Source organism: Monodelphis domestica, chromosome 1 (assembly GCF_027887165.1).
Source record: "Monodelphis domestica isolate mMonDom1 chromosome 1, mMonDom1.pri, whole genome shotgun sequence".
Taxonomy (NCBI): Eukaryota; Metazoa; Chordata; class Mammalia; order Didelphimorphia; family Didelphidae; genus Monodelphis; species Monodelphis domestica.
The window spans coordinates 666,890,196-666,909,400 of NC_077227.1; the positions used below are offsets into that span (position 1 = coordinate 666,890,196).

The following is a 19,205-nucleotide window of genomic DNA, read 5'->3' on the forward strand; positions in this document are numbered from 1 at the left end:
ATATCCAGGACAAGTCTGAGGGACTTATGAGAAAGAATGCTATCCACATCGAGAGAAAGAACTGTGGGAGTAACAATACAGAAGAAAACACATGATTTATCACTTGTTTATATGGGTATATGACTTGAGATTTTGGTTGTAAAACATTACTCTATTACAAAAATGAATAATATGGAAACAGGATTTGAATAATATATGTATAACTCAATGAAATTGCTTGTCAACCTTGGGAAAGGGGGAGGAAAAAGGGCAGGGACACAACAAGAATCATATAGCCATGGGAAAAAAAGAAACAGGATTTAGGACTTAATCATATGGAACCTGGGGTGCCAGGGGATTCTATACTGAAATTTTAACAGAAAATATAGAACCTATAGAATAGGGGTTGGGACTAATAATAGTTGTCCACATAGAGATAACTGATGTCATGAGTAGATAATGATGATTTTTTAGTTCTTAGTTGTGATTTACTTGAGTCTATCTAGTCTCCCTAAAAAAGAGTTGTGGGTAAAGTGAAAGGATTGAATTAAATAATCTATTTGAGGTCCTCAAGTTTCTAGTTATATGAGTAAAACATAAGGTCTTTAAAATAGATTATATCAATATTATATACCACCCTTTCCAAAAAATAGACTTTAGCTGGGATACAAAAAAGCCCAATCTACTTTTTAGATGGGGGGTGGAGAGGAGACCCAACCAGTCACTATATGGACAGAAGGAATTTCAATGAAGCTCCATCTTTAAATGCTGACCTGCATCCATTATGCAATTTAAAATATTAGGGAGTTGGAGGGGAAGGAAGAATTGTTCAGTGAGGCCCCTTAATGGAGATTTATTTATAGTAGCTTGTCTGATGTGATAATGAAGTTAGGTCATGGGAATATATGCAAATGAATTCCAAATATTCAGATTTTCTCAGTTTTGGAAACTTAACACATGCTTGACATCTAGAATTAAATTAAAGTTTCAGGAACAAAATTTATACTTCTTTTGCTTTCCCTAGAGGGCATATCACAGCAATGAATAAACAGTAGGTATTCTACTTAATTAATATTGTTCTAAACAACTCTACTACTGAATCCCTAAATTCAAAGGGCCTATATATGTCATCTGGTTCAATCTATACCTGATTAAATACACTTTATCAAATAATCAACAAGTGGTCATACAAAAATACTTTCCAACACTTAAAAATAGTTGTCATCCCAAGTCTTCTTGAAGCAAAACGTTCCCAGCTCCTTCAAATGATGCTAATAATGACATGATATCCTTATCTTTAACCATTCTGGTTAAAGGATAAAATAAACATTGACTGAGTAGGATTAACAATAAACATACAACTTCTAGTTTATCATTTACTTTACTAAAATATAATGCACTGAACTGAAAACAATTGTCTAGATATAATCTGATCAGAGCAGATCCCTTATTCTGGATACAAAGTTTCTTAATGCAGCCTAAGATTTCAATTAATTTTTTTTGAAGTTATTACTCTTTTGAATAAACTCTGCTGAGTTTGTAGTCACTCAAATCCTTGTAACTTTTTTCAGATTATGAATTAAACCATTATTATTTGCCAGGCATAGTGCCAAGTGTTAAAATTATAAAGGAAGGGAAACCTACTCTCCCCACCAAAAAAAGAGTCCCTGCCTTCAAGAAAATAATTTACTTACTTCAAAAAAAGCCTCCAAGACTTACATGTTGTGTGACCTGAGCAAATCATTAACCTGTCTGCAATAATTTATTCAATGTAAAAGGAGGATAATTGTAATTCTACTCAAATAAAACAAGATCTTTTAAAAAAGCCCTTAGCATAGTGCCTGGCACATAGCAGAACCTTAATAAATGGTTATTCCCTTACTTTCCCTTAATGGGGAGACTATATGGCCTAGTGGATAGTATGCTGGGTCTGAAATCAGGAAAATTCATCTTCCTGAGTTCAAATCTGGCCTCAGGCACTTATTAGTATCTATGTGACCCTGGGCAAGTCACTTAACCCTGTATACCTGAGTTTCCTCATCTACAAAATGAATTGGAAAAGGAAATGGCAAACCACTCCAGTATCTTTGCAACCCCAGGTATCTTTGTAATGTAAAGGATAATTTTCGCGTTTTGACCTAACTATATTAATTATTGTTTGCCATGGATATCCCAAATAAAAAAACCCAAGTCAGCTGGAAATTGATGGTGATTTAATTAATATAGTAGAAAGAAATTAAGAAGGAAAGGGTGTAGGATTTCTCCCACCTGGCTTGCATCAGGAGGAAGACCAGAGGCTCTAGGAAGGTAAGGTTTTGGAGAGTAAAGGAGGAAGGAATCAGCCTGAACTCCAAGAGGGCTCAGCCAAGATGCCTGAACCTGAATCAGCTCAAGGGCAAACTCACCGCCAAAACCCAGACAAATAGCTGCCACCTTGCCAAGTTGTTGGAACGTTTAGCACGCTGCTAGCCAGAGCTGCCTCTCCGGGAAAAGAGGGCGAAGAGAGGAAGTCACATGTCCTATATAGATGGTTTTACATCACTTTCCTGCATCTCATCTGTACCAATGTTAGCTTAGCTTGAATTAGGACAGCCAGGGGTCTGTCAGCTGTTTCTGCACATGTCTGTTGAAGGCCATCTTCTTAGATACTTAATCATTGAGTAGACAGACATTCCTGACCTTGTTAAACTAAGTAGGGTGGAGCAATGTAGAGTTTCCAAGACCTGATTCTGTTAGACCAAATATCTCCATTGTTACAAATCAGGAAATAGCTAAATCAACTCTTCTAAAGTATGGTCTGAGTAGGGTGGAGTAGTTTTAAAATTCACAGTAAAGTATCTACAAGTATCTTTGTAAATCCCAAATGGGATCACAAAGGGTCAGACGTGCCTGAAATGACTCAATAACAACCCATATAAATAAGTACATTCATATAAAATACATGCAAACCTTAGAGGGCAAGGCTCAATAAGCTAGGGAGATGGGGAAGGCCTCCTGACAAAAGTGGTATTTGAATTGAGTAGTGAAAGAAACCATGGATGTCAAGAAGCAAAGAAGAGTGTATTTTAGGTATGGAGAAAAAGTGTAGGCAAAGGTACAAAGAGAATGAACTATCATTGAGCTATGCTCCCCCATCCTGAACTTGTAAAAATGACTTTTCCATAGAAGCCTAACTTTACTTTTCATTAAATTTTAACATTTTAGACCTGACCTACCATTATAACCTGTTGAGATATTCTTAAAGCCTCTCAGTTTTTATTATCTGCAAATTTGATAAGCGTGCTTTATCTTTTTCAACTCATGGATAAAAATGTTAAATTAAATAGCACAGGACCAAGCACACATTCCTGGGTTATTCTGCTATAAAGACAACTCCATCCAAGTTGAGGTATTCCAAGTCTAGCTATGGAATAGGATTTGAATCAGAGTAATATTACTCCTTTCTAATCCACATATTACTACCTGAACCACAGTAATAGCAAGACAGATTTGGTCACATGCTTTACTTAAAAATCTAGGTAAATGATATGTAAAGGCATTCCCAATCTACCAGTAGAGAGGGAGAGAGGCAAGGTGAGAAAGCCGGAGGGAGAGAAGGAAGGAAGAGAACAAGAAAGAAGAAAGAAAGGAAGGAAATTGAATCATCTGAAAAAAAAAATTAAGTTGCTTTATGATTTAGTTCCTTGTGCAAGATTACAAGCAGGGCTTTTTTATATAAAACATTCAGTCATTTCTATAAATATAGAAAACATTACATACATATTTTTGATAGATTAAGACTTACAAGTAATAGAATTTATATAAATGTCTTTCAAGTGTATGGAAAAATGTTTTAAAAGAAAATATGAGTTTTCTAATACCGTAATGCTAACTGCTATAAAAAGTTTTTTAAATTTTACGAATTCAAGTATATTTCTACAAATTCAATTACAAATAAACATTTTTCTTAGTTACTAACTAGCACAGAACTAAATCTGCTAGTTTAACTTGAAAGAACTTGAAAACAAAATCTGAAATGTGATCTTAAAAAAATTTTTGTAAATGGTTTAAAAAAATTTTTTTAATCTTTCAAAAACTTTTAACCTCACTAAGAACGAATGTATATGCTTTAATTAAAGTGCAAACACTGAATAAGAATAATTTGGGGTGTACCTGTCAGATCTGTGGAAAAGGAAAGAATTTAAGACCAAGAAATAGAGAACATTGCAAAATGTAAAGTGAATGACTTTGATTATATCAAATTAAAAAGATGTTGTACAGACAAAACCAATGCAACCAAAATTAGAAGGAAAGCAACAAATTGGGAGAACTTTTTTAAACCAAAACTCACTGACAAAGGTTTAATTTCTCAAACATATAAGGAACTAAGTCAGATTTACAAAAAATCAAGCCATTCCCCAAATGACAAATGTTCAAGGAACATGAATAGGTAGTTTTCACATGATGAAATCAAAACTTTCAATAAGCACATGAAAAAGTGTTCTAAATCCCTCCTGATTAGAGAAATGCAAATTAAAACAACTCTGAAGTACCAGCTCACACCTAGCAGATTGGCTAATATGACAGCAAAGGAAAGTGATAAATGTTGGAGGGGATGTGGCAAAATTGGGACATTAATACATTGCTGTTGGAGTTGTGAATTGGTCCAACCATTCTGGAGGGCAATTTGGAACTATGTCCAAAGGGCTTTAAAAGACTGCCTGCCCTTTGATCCAGCCATAGCACTGCTGGGTTTATACCTCCAAAGAGATAATAGGGGGAAAGACCTGTACAAAAACATTTATAGCTGCGTTCTTTGTGGTAACAAAAAATGGAAAATGAAGGCTTGCCCATCGATTGGGGAATGGGCTGAACAAATTGTGGCATTCTGATGATGATGGAATACTACTGTGCTGAAAGGAATAATGAACTGGAGGATTTCTATAGGAACTGGAACCACCTCCAGCAATCGATGCTGTAACGTTTAAAAGAGTGGTTGGCATAAATCTGTGACCGCAAAAATATGGTTTCAAGACAGTGTCTTGAGTTAAATCAAAAACAAAGTGGTCGCCATGGGAAAATTCCCAAATATCAAATACCCAAGTCAGCTGGGTTTTATGGAGATTTTAATTAATACGAATAAAGAATTAAGGAAAGGGAGAGAAACAGAGTAAGAGGGAATAGTAAGAAAAAGCCTAAACCAGCCTAGGCTTTAAGCCTTAAGAGAGACCAGTCAGTCTTTAATCACTCACCACAACATCCTTCCAAGCAAAATTCTAGTGTTCAGAAACCTTCCAGTTTAGCTCAGGAAGCTCCACTTCAGCTTCCAAGGCTGAATTCCCCCTTCAGAGGCCTTCTGATTCTCCTTTTAAAGAGAATTTTCTCCTATGTCACCTCCCCTAAGTTCTCACATCTACCAATCACAGTAGACGTTTTCACAGGACTGACCATTCTTAATTCACACCTTCTTCAGTTCTCAACTTCTCTGGGTAGACTAAAATTTCTGAATAAATTCACACCTCTTTGCCCCTTGCAAGTTTGCAAGTTGTCTGACCTTCTAGTGATTAATTTGACCTTCATAGGTACTTAGCACCCTTTTGTATTAGATCTAAAAATAGACCCAGCTTAAGGTTTTTTAGCTTTACTTTAAGTATGGGTTAAGTACTTTTCATTGTTCAGTAAAGAGTTTACAACTTTATCTTCCCCTAAAGTATATTTAAGTATGGGTGGAGTAGAGTTCTCACATTCCTGATCAAGTATTCCTGATTAAGTATTTAAACAACTTCATTGTTTAAAATGGGGAATGGTCTTAACCAAATCTTCTGAAGTAGGGTCTGAGAATTTTTAAGATTCACAATGCAGAGTGAAAGGAGCAGAACCAGAAGAACCTTATTATACACAGAGACTGATACATGGTGGCACAATCTAATGTAACAGACTTCTCTACTAGCAGCAATACAATAGATCCAGAGGAGCTTATGGAAAAGAATGCTATCCACATTCAAGAAAGAACTTTGGAAGCAGAAATGCAGAAAAAAAACAACACATATGATTGATCACATTGTTTGATGGGGATATGATTAGGGTTTTGTTGTTAAAAAATCACTCTACTGCAAAGATGAATAACATGCAAATGGGTTTTGAACAATGATATATGTATAACCCAGTGGAATTGCTTGTCAGCTCCAGGAGGGTGGAAGAAAGATGGTGGGGGGAATCATGAATCATGCAACCATGGAAAAATATTCTAAATTTAAAAGTAAAAAAAAAAAGGAATAATTTTGAGGCAAATTCCAAAGACTAATCTTAAAATTTTATTATAATTGAGATTCCCTGCATGTATGCAACTCCTATACTTTTATATGTAATTTCATAAAGACCAGCAGATTTTTTTAAAGCATAATATAACAAAAAGCTGGTAGAAGTTAAAGGGAAAAGATAGTAAGGAACTTAGTAAGGGTATATGGAAGGAGTTAATACAGACACACCTGAGTTTCCTAAAAAAAAAAAAAAAAGCACTTGTAAAGTATACCTTTAAAAAACACAACACTATAAATTAGTGAACTCAACATCACTACAACTAAGGCAAATCCCAGTACACGAGCAGCTGTCAATCAGCCTGCCTAAAGATCTTCAACTTCAGGAAGAAAAAAAAAACACATTAGATATGTTTGCATGAAGCAGAAGTAATACCAAAAAGCAGGTAATGTTTCTACTGAAAATATTCATCATCTCACAGTCCTCTATAGTTTCAGAAAAATTAACACACACTGCTGAAGTTATAAATCTTCATGCAGAGAGTATAAGTGTACCTTCACTTCCTTCACTTGAGAAAATCTGACTAAAAATTCTAAACTTTCAAAAACAATTAAGAGATAATACATTTTGCAAGTAGATTCCTCACATCATCACAAATTGATTTGCCACAAGATTCTGTTGAAGAGTGAGCCTCCTCAGGATTTTAGTCATATTTTAAATTCTTATTCATTCCAAATCATTTAAAAAAATATCTCCCAGAGTTTAAGTGCTTATCTTTAAGAAAATTCACAAATCTCTGGCTGAATAGACAAATGTAATTCCCGTCTAAAAGTAAAGAATTATATGCAGGAACAACAAATAATCAAGATGCAGTGAGTCAGGCTCATTAGTAATATATATTATACCACCATCATCCTCTTACCCCAACCTCACAGCCTCCTTAAGGTTTCAATTAGGATGAGGCCTAGGTTTACTCTTACTAGAGAGACAGAACAAACACACAGCTCTTGCTGGGAAGTATCTTCCTCAAGAGCAGCTCCGGAAACACTGCCAGGAACCATTTCCTTCCCTTTCTAATGTCATCAACTCCTCTCCTTAGAAGAAAGCATCAAAATTTCTTTCCTGCTCCAGAGGTAACATTGTCTCTGAAGGCAAAAAAAGTTCATTCACATACCACCCAAAGGATGGAATTTAAAAATGAGAAAACTCCAAGTACAAGAAATGTCTTTTAAAAAATTGAATTCTCAGACAAATTCTTACACAATTTTAAATCCCAGTTACAACTTCAAAATTTATCTTAAGTGTTACCTTCCCTAATTCTAAGCACCTACAATTTCCACTGGAGTCCACTTAAGACTCAACTTGGTTGTTCAATCCTTTTCGGTCATGCCCTACTCTTTGTGACCCCATTTGGGATTTTCTTGGAAAAGATACTGGAGTGGTTTGTCAGTTCCTTCTCTAGCTCATTTTACATATGAAGAACTGAGGCAAACAGGGCTAAGTGACTTGCCCAAGGTCATAGAGTGTCTGAGGACAGATTTGAATTCAGGAAAATGGGTCTTCCTGATTCCAGACCTGGCACTCTATACACTGTGCTATGTAGCTGCCTCTGAGCTAGAACAGGTCTAGGTTCAAATTCTAGCCTTAGAACATGCTGAGGCTACCTGTGTGACTTGGAACAAATCATTTAGTTTCTCTAAGCTTCAGTTTCATCATCTGTAAAATGAGAGGACTGGTTGAACTAAAGGACCTCTACAGTCTAAAGTTACTGTCTTATAATTTCAGAAACAGAGGCACTCAATTCCTCTGAAAAAAACTGTCTCAAAGATGATCTTACATGATCACATGTAGGATTTTCACAAAATATCTACTAATTCCTTTAGGCTTGGAAACTGTAAAATAGCTCTCTAGAGAGTAGTTGAATGCCCACAGCTCCCACAACATTCAAAAGACACTCAAGTTGCATTTTGCCCTAACACATACACCTATTTCAATCTCACAACAGTTTTATGAATACAGTAGACCTGTAATTCAAAACATGACCTAGAAAGAAATGAATATAAGATCTTTGTATATTGATGTCTCTCTAGATAGCATAAAAACAGAATAATCCAATATATGTGAAATTTGGTTAGAGATTGTGTAATGGGGTGCCTTTATCAATGGTAACCTAAAAACTATTCTCTAAGATTCTCTCCAGCACCACTATAATCTACCCCACATAAATCACTATATTCATTCCAAATAAAGTCAAAATGTGATTACAGGTTTTGCTATTTAGTGATAAACAACATTTTAATGTACCAGATGACTTTTAATGTTTTCCGTCAAAATCATACTACTCTCAAAGTATGTGGATAGATGAGTATGTGGCTTATGACTGTGCCTTGTACTGTTTCACAAGTCAACCAACTTGGGTTTTACAAATTAAAAACAGGAGAAGGAAAAAAATCTTAAGATGAGTACCCACTATAGAAAATTCCCAGTCTCTGGTCCCCAAACCTCAAAATGCAAATCCAGCAGCAGGCATCACATAACTGCAGCATCAGCTAGAGCCCAGTAACTGATCTCAAATGTTATGATGGGGAGAGAAACAATCTTTACAGTAACCAGATTCTATTGGCCTCACAGAATAGTAATTCCAGACACAGATCTGTGCTCTAGCTTGGAGTTTCCACTCCTTTAGCTGACCAAATTCACTCTAGTCTTCTTCATTCATTTAAAACAGAAATAGTTAAATAAGGTTCTCAACTCCCTCTCATGCGTTCCTTCCTCCACACCTTTCTTCTTTCTTCTTTTCACAAAAAGAAAGGAAGCCAAAAAGGGACAGACTCCTTTCTTCCTTTTAGTAAAGAAAAGAGCCCCTTGGCGTACAGGATATTTTGGCAGGCTGCTCCTCCCCATACATACTTGCAAGGCCAGAGGGACACTTCTGTTTTCCCTTTGGCTCTAATCAGGGTTCTCCTTTCGCCTCCCAATAGAACAAGCTCAAGACTGCTACAACCTGCAAGTGATACCTCTCACCTGGTACCTGGAGTGTACTTTTCTACACTTCACTCCCCCTCCCTCTCTTAAAGGGATGGGGATTGGTGGGAGGGAGAAGGATCAAGGATCTGCAGAGAAATCAAAGGTGTTTGCACCCAAGGGGGGCGGAGGAGAGATCCTAGCTTTGAAGGCGGGGAGAGAATGGCCCCTCTCCAGGACTAAGGCAGCGGTCACCTCTAGGGGAGGCTATGGACCCGCGGATGGGGGGACAGGCTGAGGGAGGGGATTCCGGGGTCACCCTCCGGACAGGGCTGAGAAGCTGGAATTCCCCCTCCCCCTAGCAGTGGAAAAGAGACCGGGCGAATGGAGGATGGGGTTCCCACCCGGGGGGGAGGGGGCTTTGGTTCGCCTCTGCCCCCGGCCGCACTCACCGAGGCTACCGACGAAACCGTCCATCTTGCGGGCCAGGCACAGGGATCGGGGCTCCGCGGGGCGGGCACTTCATTCAGCGGGGTAGGCGGCGTGCGCGCCCCAGCTAAGCCTGCCTCACTCGCTCGAGTTCTGCCGGGCTGGGCTGGGCTGGGCCGGGCCAGGCTGGGGCGGGTCCAACTCGGCTAGCGTTGCCCGACTCTGCCAGTCAGTCAGTCCGTCCGCCCGTCGGTCGATCGGTCCGGCCCGTCAAACGCGTCGTGACCGACAGCCCAACTCGCGCCCAGCCCCAGCTAGGATGGGAAGCCTCACTGCCCGTGCTCCTCCCGGCCTCCCTTTCAGGCAGAGGCGCGCGCCCCGCCCCCCGCGCCTCACGCGCCGCCGCCGCCGCCGCAGCCGTCCCTCCCCTCCCCCATACCCCCACCCCAACAGCGACGTCCAGCTTCCGACTCCGCCCCTCAAGCTCTGACGGTTCAGTGGAGGAGGGCCAGGATAGGCCAGGTCACCTACCCTCCTCACCCTTAACCCCTCCCTCTTACAACCAATCCGACCAACCGTCTGGCCAACTGATGCGCCTGCGCTCTGTGACCTTCTGCGCCCCTAGGCGGCGGGAATAAAGTACCGTCTGGCCCCGACGCCGCCGGTATCACTTTCTAAGCTGGACTGCTAGAGACTGTGAGGTAACTTTTCGGGAAAAGGAGACCCTGGAGGACGGCTTGTCCAGTCCACGGACGCCAAACTTCTCTTGGGAGTGAAGCTTGAGGAAGAGGCATGGGTTAGTGGGAAACTGAGCGAGCTTCGTCCTTCCTTTGGCCCTTCGGAGTCGCTACAGCCCTTAACATCTCCCATAGGCGATAGGTCAGGAACAGCTCTGGCACCTGAACTCTTCGGCCTTAGGGTCTGACCTGGGAGCTGAACCCATGGAGATGGGGGTGGGGTGTGTGGAATCCTAGCCCTAGCATTTCCTCCCAGGACTGTGTGTGAACTCCCTCCACTATTACAGACCAGCTACTCATTTTAGCTTGAGATTCGGAGAGATTAAATAGAAGCAGGCCTTCCTGAGAAGACAGAAGAAATAAGGTAATTGCAGAAGGATGAGCCCAGACCTTCAGAAGTTGTGTAAACATTTGACCCACATAAAATAGGAAGAAAGAACTAAGGCAGTGAGGGTGGAATCCCTGTTTCCCCTTCACCTAGTCACACCTGATCTGACTCCACCTTTCCAGCAATGACCAAAATAAACAGGCTTGTTGGCCCGACGCTGCCATGTTCTAAAGACATAGAGAGTATTCTACCTAATTATTGTACATATATTACATACACTACTACAGTAATACATTGGACCACAGGGTTGTCTAAATGTGCAAAAGTATACAGTGTTTAACTTGAAACTGGGTTTGATTTCTATCATTGCAGTGCTAACATGTAACAACCTATATTATGTGTCAGGCACTGTGTGCTTTACAACAAACCTGGGAAATAGATGCTATTATTACCTAAAACAACTCACTTCCTTTCTCCTGACTTTATTTTCCTTTACCTAAAAAAATGGATGGGGTTGTATTAAATGATGCCTGAAATTTGGATTCTGCTACAGTGATCTTGGGCAAGTCCCTTAATTTTTTTTTGGCTTTAGTTTCTTCATGATCATAAGGGCTTTTGTGGGTTGAAAAAATTTATTCTGGATTTAATACCAAAATGAGAGCATTTCTACATACAAAATAGAATACAAAAGATATTATATATGAAAGTCTTTCAAAAAGCATTTAACAAATTCAACATGCTTCAAAATGTCTTTTGTTCTTATTTGTTCTGAACTTCTGTTCTTTGAGTATTTTAAAAAATGTTTTAATGGCCTTCCTTTTCCTTTTTTTTGGATAACACCATTGCTTCTCTCAGTACCCTGTTTTTCCTCCAATTAAAAGCTGAAAAATAACCAAACTCCTGTAAAAAATAAGCATATTCAAAGCTAATCCACAGTGTCCATAAATGTATTGTCTCCCTCCACACTTTGAATTCCTTATCTCTCTGTCTGAAGGTGGGTAACATACTTCCTAGTAGGTCACCTGGAATGTGGTGGGTCCTTACTTTAATCTGTTTTTAAGTGTTTCTGTCCTTTTTCTTTACAAAAGTATTAGAATAAATTGTTCTGGTTCTGTTCAATTCACTCTTTTTTGGTTCACATTTCCCAAGATTCTATGAAATAATCTCTTTCATCATTTCTTATGGCATAATAATAATATATTCCTATAACACAATTTATTTTAGCTATTTTCCCAGTTGATGGATGTTTTTTTTATTCCTGGTGGTTGGCATGATGCCTTGCTTGTAGTACCTGCTTAATAAATGTTGAATTGAATGAAAGGAAATAACTTGGGGAAAAATAAGTTTAAAAAGATAGGTTGGAGCCAGATTGTGAAGGGTTTTAAATGTTAGGCTAAGGAGTTTGTATTTTATTTTGGAGGCAGTAGACTACTAAAGATTTCATCTGAGGAAGGACATAAATCTGTGCCTTAGGAAGATTTTGGGGGCATTGCCAGACATACTCAATGCTATTGCTGCCTTCAAATTCATTAAAACGACCTCTGCCTCCTCCGCAATGGTAACCTGCAATCTGCGCCCCCTGGATCTCTCCCTAATTCTCCTAGAATCAATTTTCACCTTATTTTGTTGGGGTTCAGTCCTTAATGCCACTTACCCTGAATGCTCAGGCCTGGTCATTTGCAAATAGGGGGTAAGGAAGAAGCATTTGTATAATACCTATTATGTGCCAGGCACTGTGCTGAGCACTTTTACAAATATTATCCCATTTGATACTCATAACAACCCTGTGAGGTAGGTAGATGTTATCATAAGCCTCATTTTATAGTTGAAACTAGGGGAAACATGTTAAATGTCTATGTAAATTGTCCATGGTCACATAACTAATAAGCATCTGAAGTCAACTGAATTCAGGCCTTCCTGACTTCCTAACCATCTGCTGTGCCATCAGCTGCCTAAATAGGGTTTATGGCTACCCATATGAGTAAATTTCAGCAGCTGAACAAGTAATTTGCTTTGGGTATTTGCTTCATCTGAAAAACACAATAAAATTTGGTTAACTAAATGAAGTTTCTGGAATCTGGGTTCTCCTAGCCATCTTTCCTTTCTTCCTCCCCACTTTTAAAAGGACTTTTAAAGAACCACTTTTTTGTTTAAGGTTTAATATATGCCCTGACTTTAAAAGTCTTTCTAATGTGATTAGGTTCTTTAATATCTATATTCCACTTTTATTTAAGCCTTTTGAGAAAGATGTCTTCATAAAAAATGTCTGAAAATCAGACTTAATAAATTATCTCTATAGCAAGTACATAACTGATTAAAAATAGCCAGTTATTGTTTCAAAATGATCAATTTAGGCAGAATACTAGGAACCTGTATTTTCCCTTAATATTACTACACTAATTAAGTAGATTAATTTAAATCTCTGAAAATGAAATAATTACTCAGTTATATATAACTAAGCAAATTACATAAAATTCCAAATTTATATGAATGCAAATGACTGTTTTTCCAAAGAAAAGATTTATCATAGTGTTCACTGAAATATTGAACTTCCCCCAATGCCCTTAAAATAAAATTCAGTTTACAAAAGTTGGTTGTATTATTTTTAAGGAATATGTCTATTGCATAAAACAAAAGTAGCAATTCAGACTAGTACATTGTCTACAGAATCTTCAGTGTGGGTGGTCACCTTCCCAAACCTATGACAGACTGCATGTATTGAGAGTGGAATTTCACTTTTTCTGATCCTTTAACATAATATTTAAAACTAGAAGTGGGAAAAATTATGATCCCTGCATTTATTACTTCATTCTGCTATTCTCCAGATATATGACCTTGAAAAAGCACAATGAAATATCCCTTTATGCTTCATTTTGACTTCTCTTAGACATTTTTTACCTAAATGTTAAGAGAAACGTGTTTTTTCAAGTGCTTTGTGATCCATGACTGCAAAGCTATTTTCTTTCATTGCTTTCATATGATTCTGTGAACCAGAGTATTTTCATGAAATTTAACTACTGATTTTATGAACCTACTAAAATCCATATAAACACAGATATGAGAAAGGATTAAAAATACACTGTGAAATAATAATTCTTAAATGTTTTGTTTCAGCTTTTAAATGAAGGAATAAATGATGTCTGAAGAGTAGGAGGGAAATTTTGTATTTATATGAAGTTTAATATTGGCAATACATGTAAGAGCTCCAGAACCTAAAATATTAGATCACATTATTGTTCCAGGTGCACACCATAAAGAATGCTGAATTTATGCCTTTAAAATACAGCATAGTTACATACTGATTTACCAAAATACAAATGTTTAATATTTGACTTAAAAATATCACACTTTTGGAATTACTTTACTAGGAATTTTTATATAATTATAATGCCTAGAACTTTCCCAAGACTTAGTGACCTCAAAATTTCTTGGTGAAAATATTAAAAGCTTTTTAAAAATTTATTTCTATTAGACACCTAGGATTTCAGTAGTCAGGTGCATGATCATTTTGAAACTAGCCACTCTGAATACATCACTTTATCCTAAGCCCCTTTGGTTAAAATTTCTCACAGCTCTTTGAATCGGCGAACTTTTGAAGTACTATGAGTATAAAGCAATTTCAGAACAGAAAACTTGAATCCAAAATTGAATTAAGACTGTGGTATTTTGTGGCATAAATCATACAAGTTTGTGGGGTGAGACATCATTACCCACACATAAGCTGTGGTAAGATAGCAGGCCATCTAATACCTAAGAGTAAGCAGGCATTCTTGTGGAAGAACTTCAGTTACTCATATGTAATGCTTCTCACTGCCTTAGAATACTACACAGCAAAATTGCTAGGCATAATCATCAAATATTTTGTATGTAAAAATAATTGAACAAGCCAAGAAATATGTGACTTCTTCTGGTTTTAGCTTTGCCTCATGAACTTGGAAGAGTACCATTCTCTGGTTATATTTGAGACTCATCTGTGAAGAGCTTTCAAATACTCCATAGATATAATTCACAAGTTTCATCTCCTTTTTGGAGTGTACTTGGGATAGAGTTGGGGCAGTGGTAGGGAAGGGATCCAGCCTTCCACATTATCAGGTATATTTATAGTTTACAAAGAGCTGTTTACAAAACAAGCCCATGAAATAGGTAGTACAACTCTATTTTAGAGAGCAAAACCTGAAGGGTTGTGACTTATTCATGGTCACATAGCTAATAAGCATTATAGCCAGGACTTAAAACCAGGCCCTCATCTACTCTGTATATGTCTTATATATACATTGTTGTTTACATGTTATCTCAAATTAGAATGAATTCCTTGAAGACATGGTCCCTATTTATGCCTTTAAAAAAAATCTTTAGTGTGCTTGGTGTAGTGAATGGCACATAGTAGGTGCTGAATACATGATTGTAGATTGACTCCAAGTCTAGGGATTTCTTTATTATATCACACTACATCTCAAGAGAAAAACTAGCCCCAACTATGGCTAGTAAATATGCCACTGAATAACTTAATTATTTTGCAGAATTGTGTTTTACTATTTTGCAGTAAGGTTATTTGCCTTGAATTAAAGGTAGTAAAATATCCCCAGGGAAAGGGTTCTTAAACCTTTTTGTATCATGGACTCCTTTGGCAATCTGGTGAAACCCATGAACCCCTTTTTAGAATAATGCTTAGAGTAAAATTATAGTCAAACAATTATATTGAAATATAGGTATAATTTTTCCCATCCAATTTCAGAAACCCCCCTGAAATACAGATCTCTTGGGCATCTATGGATCCCAGATTAAGAAAAGCACCTCTAAGGTTTGCTTATGTCCATTGACCTGAAAACAGTGGAGAAAGTCAAATTCCTTCAGGGATCAGTTGAAATGTGGTAACTGTAAAAAGGAAGGAAAAACTTTAAAGGAAGGGACTTTGAGGATCAGTGGCAGAAGTTGTCCTAGTTCTCTGGGCACATTTCTTCACAAAAGATTTTCCCTTCAATACCTCTCCAGGGAATGATTTATTTTACTCATTAAAGCTAGATGGAAGGAGAAAATTTGAAAGACATTCCTGTAACTGTTAGCTCTTAGGGCTTTACTTTTAAGGAGCATTGACTATAAAACAGAAGCCCATCTTATCATACTGTGGACAAGAAAAGCATGTCAGAGGACAAAGTCCTTTCAATATGGACAATCGGGTAGCTGCTTGGTTAAAACTATGAAGTTAAGTAAACATCCTCTCAAGCACGAAAGGTATAGAGCAATTTGTCTATATGAGTGGTATGAGTTGTAGGGAAGTTAAAGGTGAGAGGGGCCCAAAGGATTTCCTGACAGGGCAGGATTTCCTGTTTCTACCATGGGAGTCCCCTAGGGCTGCCTCTTTTTCTCTTCCACTTCATTACAATGCAGCTAACTTAGAATCACATTTGAAGCCCAGTGTGTAGCTGGTTGTTTGCACTGACAAGACCTACTTTTAACAAGTCTCAGCGGGAAAAGGGCAGGATACTACTCCCTAAGCCAAAAACTTAAGCATCAGGATCAGCAAAAAAACAAGTCTTAAGTGCCTTTTCCTCTACAACAACATCATGACCCAGCTTTTGAAATGAGTTCATGAGAAAAAATAAATTCTGAATATTAAATGTAGAATTAGTTTTTCTACCACAATCTAAATTATTAAAATATGATCATTTCTGCCATTCCAGAATGCCCTTCACATATTATCATTTTTCCCTTCACTAACCATATACAAATTTTACCAGATTTTGGCTTTCTAAAGAGGGGGAAAGGTCTTCCAAATGAAAAGATATATGTGTGCCTTTTCAGTTTATATTCAGGAATGGATTTTAGGCCTATAATAGATATTTCTTATTCTTTTAGTGGATAGATTGTGTGAAAGAATTCTCTCACTGGCATAAATAAAGGGAGTTTATGAGACTGACAATTTTACATATATTATTTGGCTGATCAACTATGAAAGACTCATACTGCAGGAGACAGGAAGAGAAAAAATCATTTGCATGAGTTCTGCATACCCAATTGGATACCCACTATTCTGTAAGCTGGCACAAGGCAAACATGTTTGTTTATTTTAAGGATGTCTGTTGGCCTATAATGTAAGTTTGCTCAGTGAGCCAGCATGGCACACAGAAACAATGCGCAGTCTGGAACTAAGGCTTCTGAAAGTATTTCTCTTTTACTAAGCTGATGTTATATTTGTACTTTTGCTATCAGACCTAAATCATGGACTTTTCAGTGTTTTAATATCTGCCCTTCTGGATTAAATGTCCTTAGTGGGTCAAATTTCCATCCCCTGAATTTATATAAATCTAAATAGATGAAATTCTGCAAATGATTAATTGAAATGTGTGTCACAGAGACTTTAGATATACACTGAAGCCTAAGGTCTCCTCGATTAATGGGCTTTCCTTGGATTTCAGAGTTGGCTACCTCAAGATATCTATTATGCGTGGTTTGAGCCATGGACCAGTGCCTCTAAGGAGTTTTTGTACCACAGACTGTACTGTGGCATGTCCTGTGCCATATGAATTATATTATCACCACTATCTTATGTGACTAAGGGTAGGTTTCTAAAAGTGAATACAACCAAGCCAGTTTTTCAATTATTTGAGTCCTAGGCAAAAATACATGTCATGTGTCTTCCAAAACTATAGAAACACCAAGGAAATCTACAAAAAAACACTGTTGTATAGCTTATATTGCAAGTTAAACCGTGTACTTGATTAAATATAGAAATAAAATGGTTATATAAATTATTTTCACTATTATAAGACAGTAGAAAACTAATCACTGTAGAAATATAGATTAGGGGCAGCTGGGTAGCTCAGTAGATTGAGAGCCAGGCCTAGAGATGGGAGGTCATAGGTTCAAATCTGGCCTCAGACACTTCCCAGCTGTTTGACCTTGGGCAAGTCACTTAACCCCCTTTGCCTAGCCCTTACCACTCTTCTGCCTTGGAGCCAATATGCAGGGTTTAAACATATATATATATAGATTAAAGGGAATTTTGTTGTAATTCAAAATAATCATTTGAGTTTCATGTTTTGTTGCTTGATTAGTGTGCTATCATTGCAAGAAAGCATGAAAATCACATTTATTAACACTGAATAATTGTGAATTTGCTAAATTTTTAGTTTTCCCTATTTTACATATGATCTCTTAAATGAATTCAAAATGCAAAGCCCAACTTATCTGTTCTATGTTCCATAGAATTTAAAAGACTTTTAATGGCAAAAAGCCTTTCAGTAAATCAAACAATGGAGTAGCATTTATTAAGCACCTACTATATTCCAGGTACTGTAGGAGATACTGGGGATACAAAGGCAAGTGTAAAATATTTCTTTCATATCTTCAGTGAATTTCAGTTCATCTGTGGCTGGGGGTTGTAGAACAAATAATGTTTGTGTATATTCATATTTATGTATACATACACACAAAATAATTTTAAGTGGAAACTATCATTTGGGGAGGGATAACACTTTAATTGAACTTTACATTGATTCAAGGATTCTTAAAACTGTGAAGAGTGAATGTATTCTAGGCATAGGGAAGAGTTTTTGCATTTTAATTGGAATGGTCTTACCACCAACCTCTTTGCTATTCCCCATCCATCTCCATGTTGCTAGTATTTTCACTGGCTATTCATCATGCCTGAAATATTCTCCCTCTTTCTTTGCCTCCTGGATCCATTTAAGTCCCAGCTAAAATCCCATTGTCTATGAGACGACTTTCTCCTAATGCTATCTCTCTATTATCTCCATTTTATTATATTTATATTTGCCTTGCTTTTACATGGTTGTTTGCATGTTGTCTACCTTGTTAGATTGTGAGCTCCTAGACTAGAAACTATCTTTTGCCTTCATGTATCCTTAGCACTTAATACAATGCCTGGTGCATAGCACCCAAATGCTTACTGCCTGTCTGACTGCCTGAGCAGTACTGCCTCTGAGTCCAGGGGAGGCTTTCTGTTGAGGGGTACCTGTATTCTAAATCTGTACATGTGAACCCTACCAAGTTCAGCCCTGGAGTAGCCTGACCTCGTAAAAGAAGTGCTAGTCTCCTCTTCTAAAAGTCTTTGAGCTGTTGTGACCACCCCAGTGCTCCAGGAAAATATTACTTAAAGCCTAGGTTTTAATACCTCTCAAAGTGGGGAGTAGAAAGATAATAAATGTACAATACAAATCAGGCATGTGAGATCTGTTTATTTCCCCCACTCTAGGAGAAATACTTAACACAAAAGGTTCCCAAAATACACATTAGTAGAAAAATTTAATACAGGATAGTGACCTCTTAACTAACTACTCTTATTCTTTTTTATGAGGGTGATGCTTAAAACACCAAGAATAATAAGTCACTCAGCCAGGCCATAGGCATTTATTAAGAGCCTGCCACATGCCAGGTACTGTGCTAAGCACTAGGACTACAAAGGAAGGTAAAAGTCAGCTCCTGCCTTCCAAGAGTTCACAAATTATTGGGGAAGACAAAATGCAAAGAACCACGTACAAACAAGCTTTATTTGGGAGGAGATAATCAAC

General features: G+C 37.6%; 1 protein-coding gene and 1 long non-coding RNA gene across 8 annotated transcripts in view; one reads left to right on the plus strand and one right to left on the minus strand.

The window, feature by feature from the left end:
• Positions 1–10,033, minus strand: part of EML4 (EMAP like 4) — a 162,496-nt gene extending 152,463 nt beyond the window's left edge. For all 3 annotated transcript variants that reach the window (XM_056824147.1, XM_056823992.1, XM_007476897.3), the window contains exon 1: positions 9,633–10,033. In XM_056824147.1, the coding sequence (XP_056680125.1) occupies positions 9,633–9,657 (25 nt within the window). In that variant the 5' untranslated portion in view covers positions 9,658–10,033. The remainder of the gene's footprint in view (positions 1–9,632) is intronic.
• The window catches only part of LOC103105536 (uncharacterized), a 143,269-nt gene continuing 134,093 nt past the window's right edge, over positions 10,030–19,205 (plus strand). Inside the window, exons 1-2 of one of the 5 annotated variants that reach the window (XR_008917911.1) lie at positions 10,030–10,710; positions 17,091–17,232. This is a non-coding gene — a long non-coding RNA (uncharacterized LOC103105536). The remainder of the gene's footprint in view (positions 10,711–17,090; positions 17,233–19,205) is intronic. The other 4 variants (XR_008917920.1, XR_008917930.1, XR_008917910.1 and 1 more) reach the window with 4 other exon arrangements.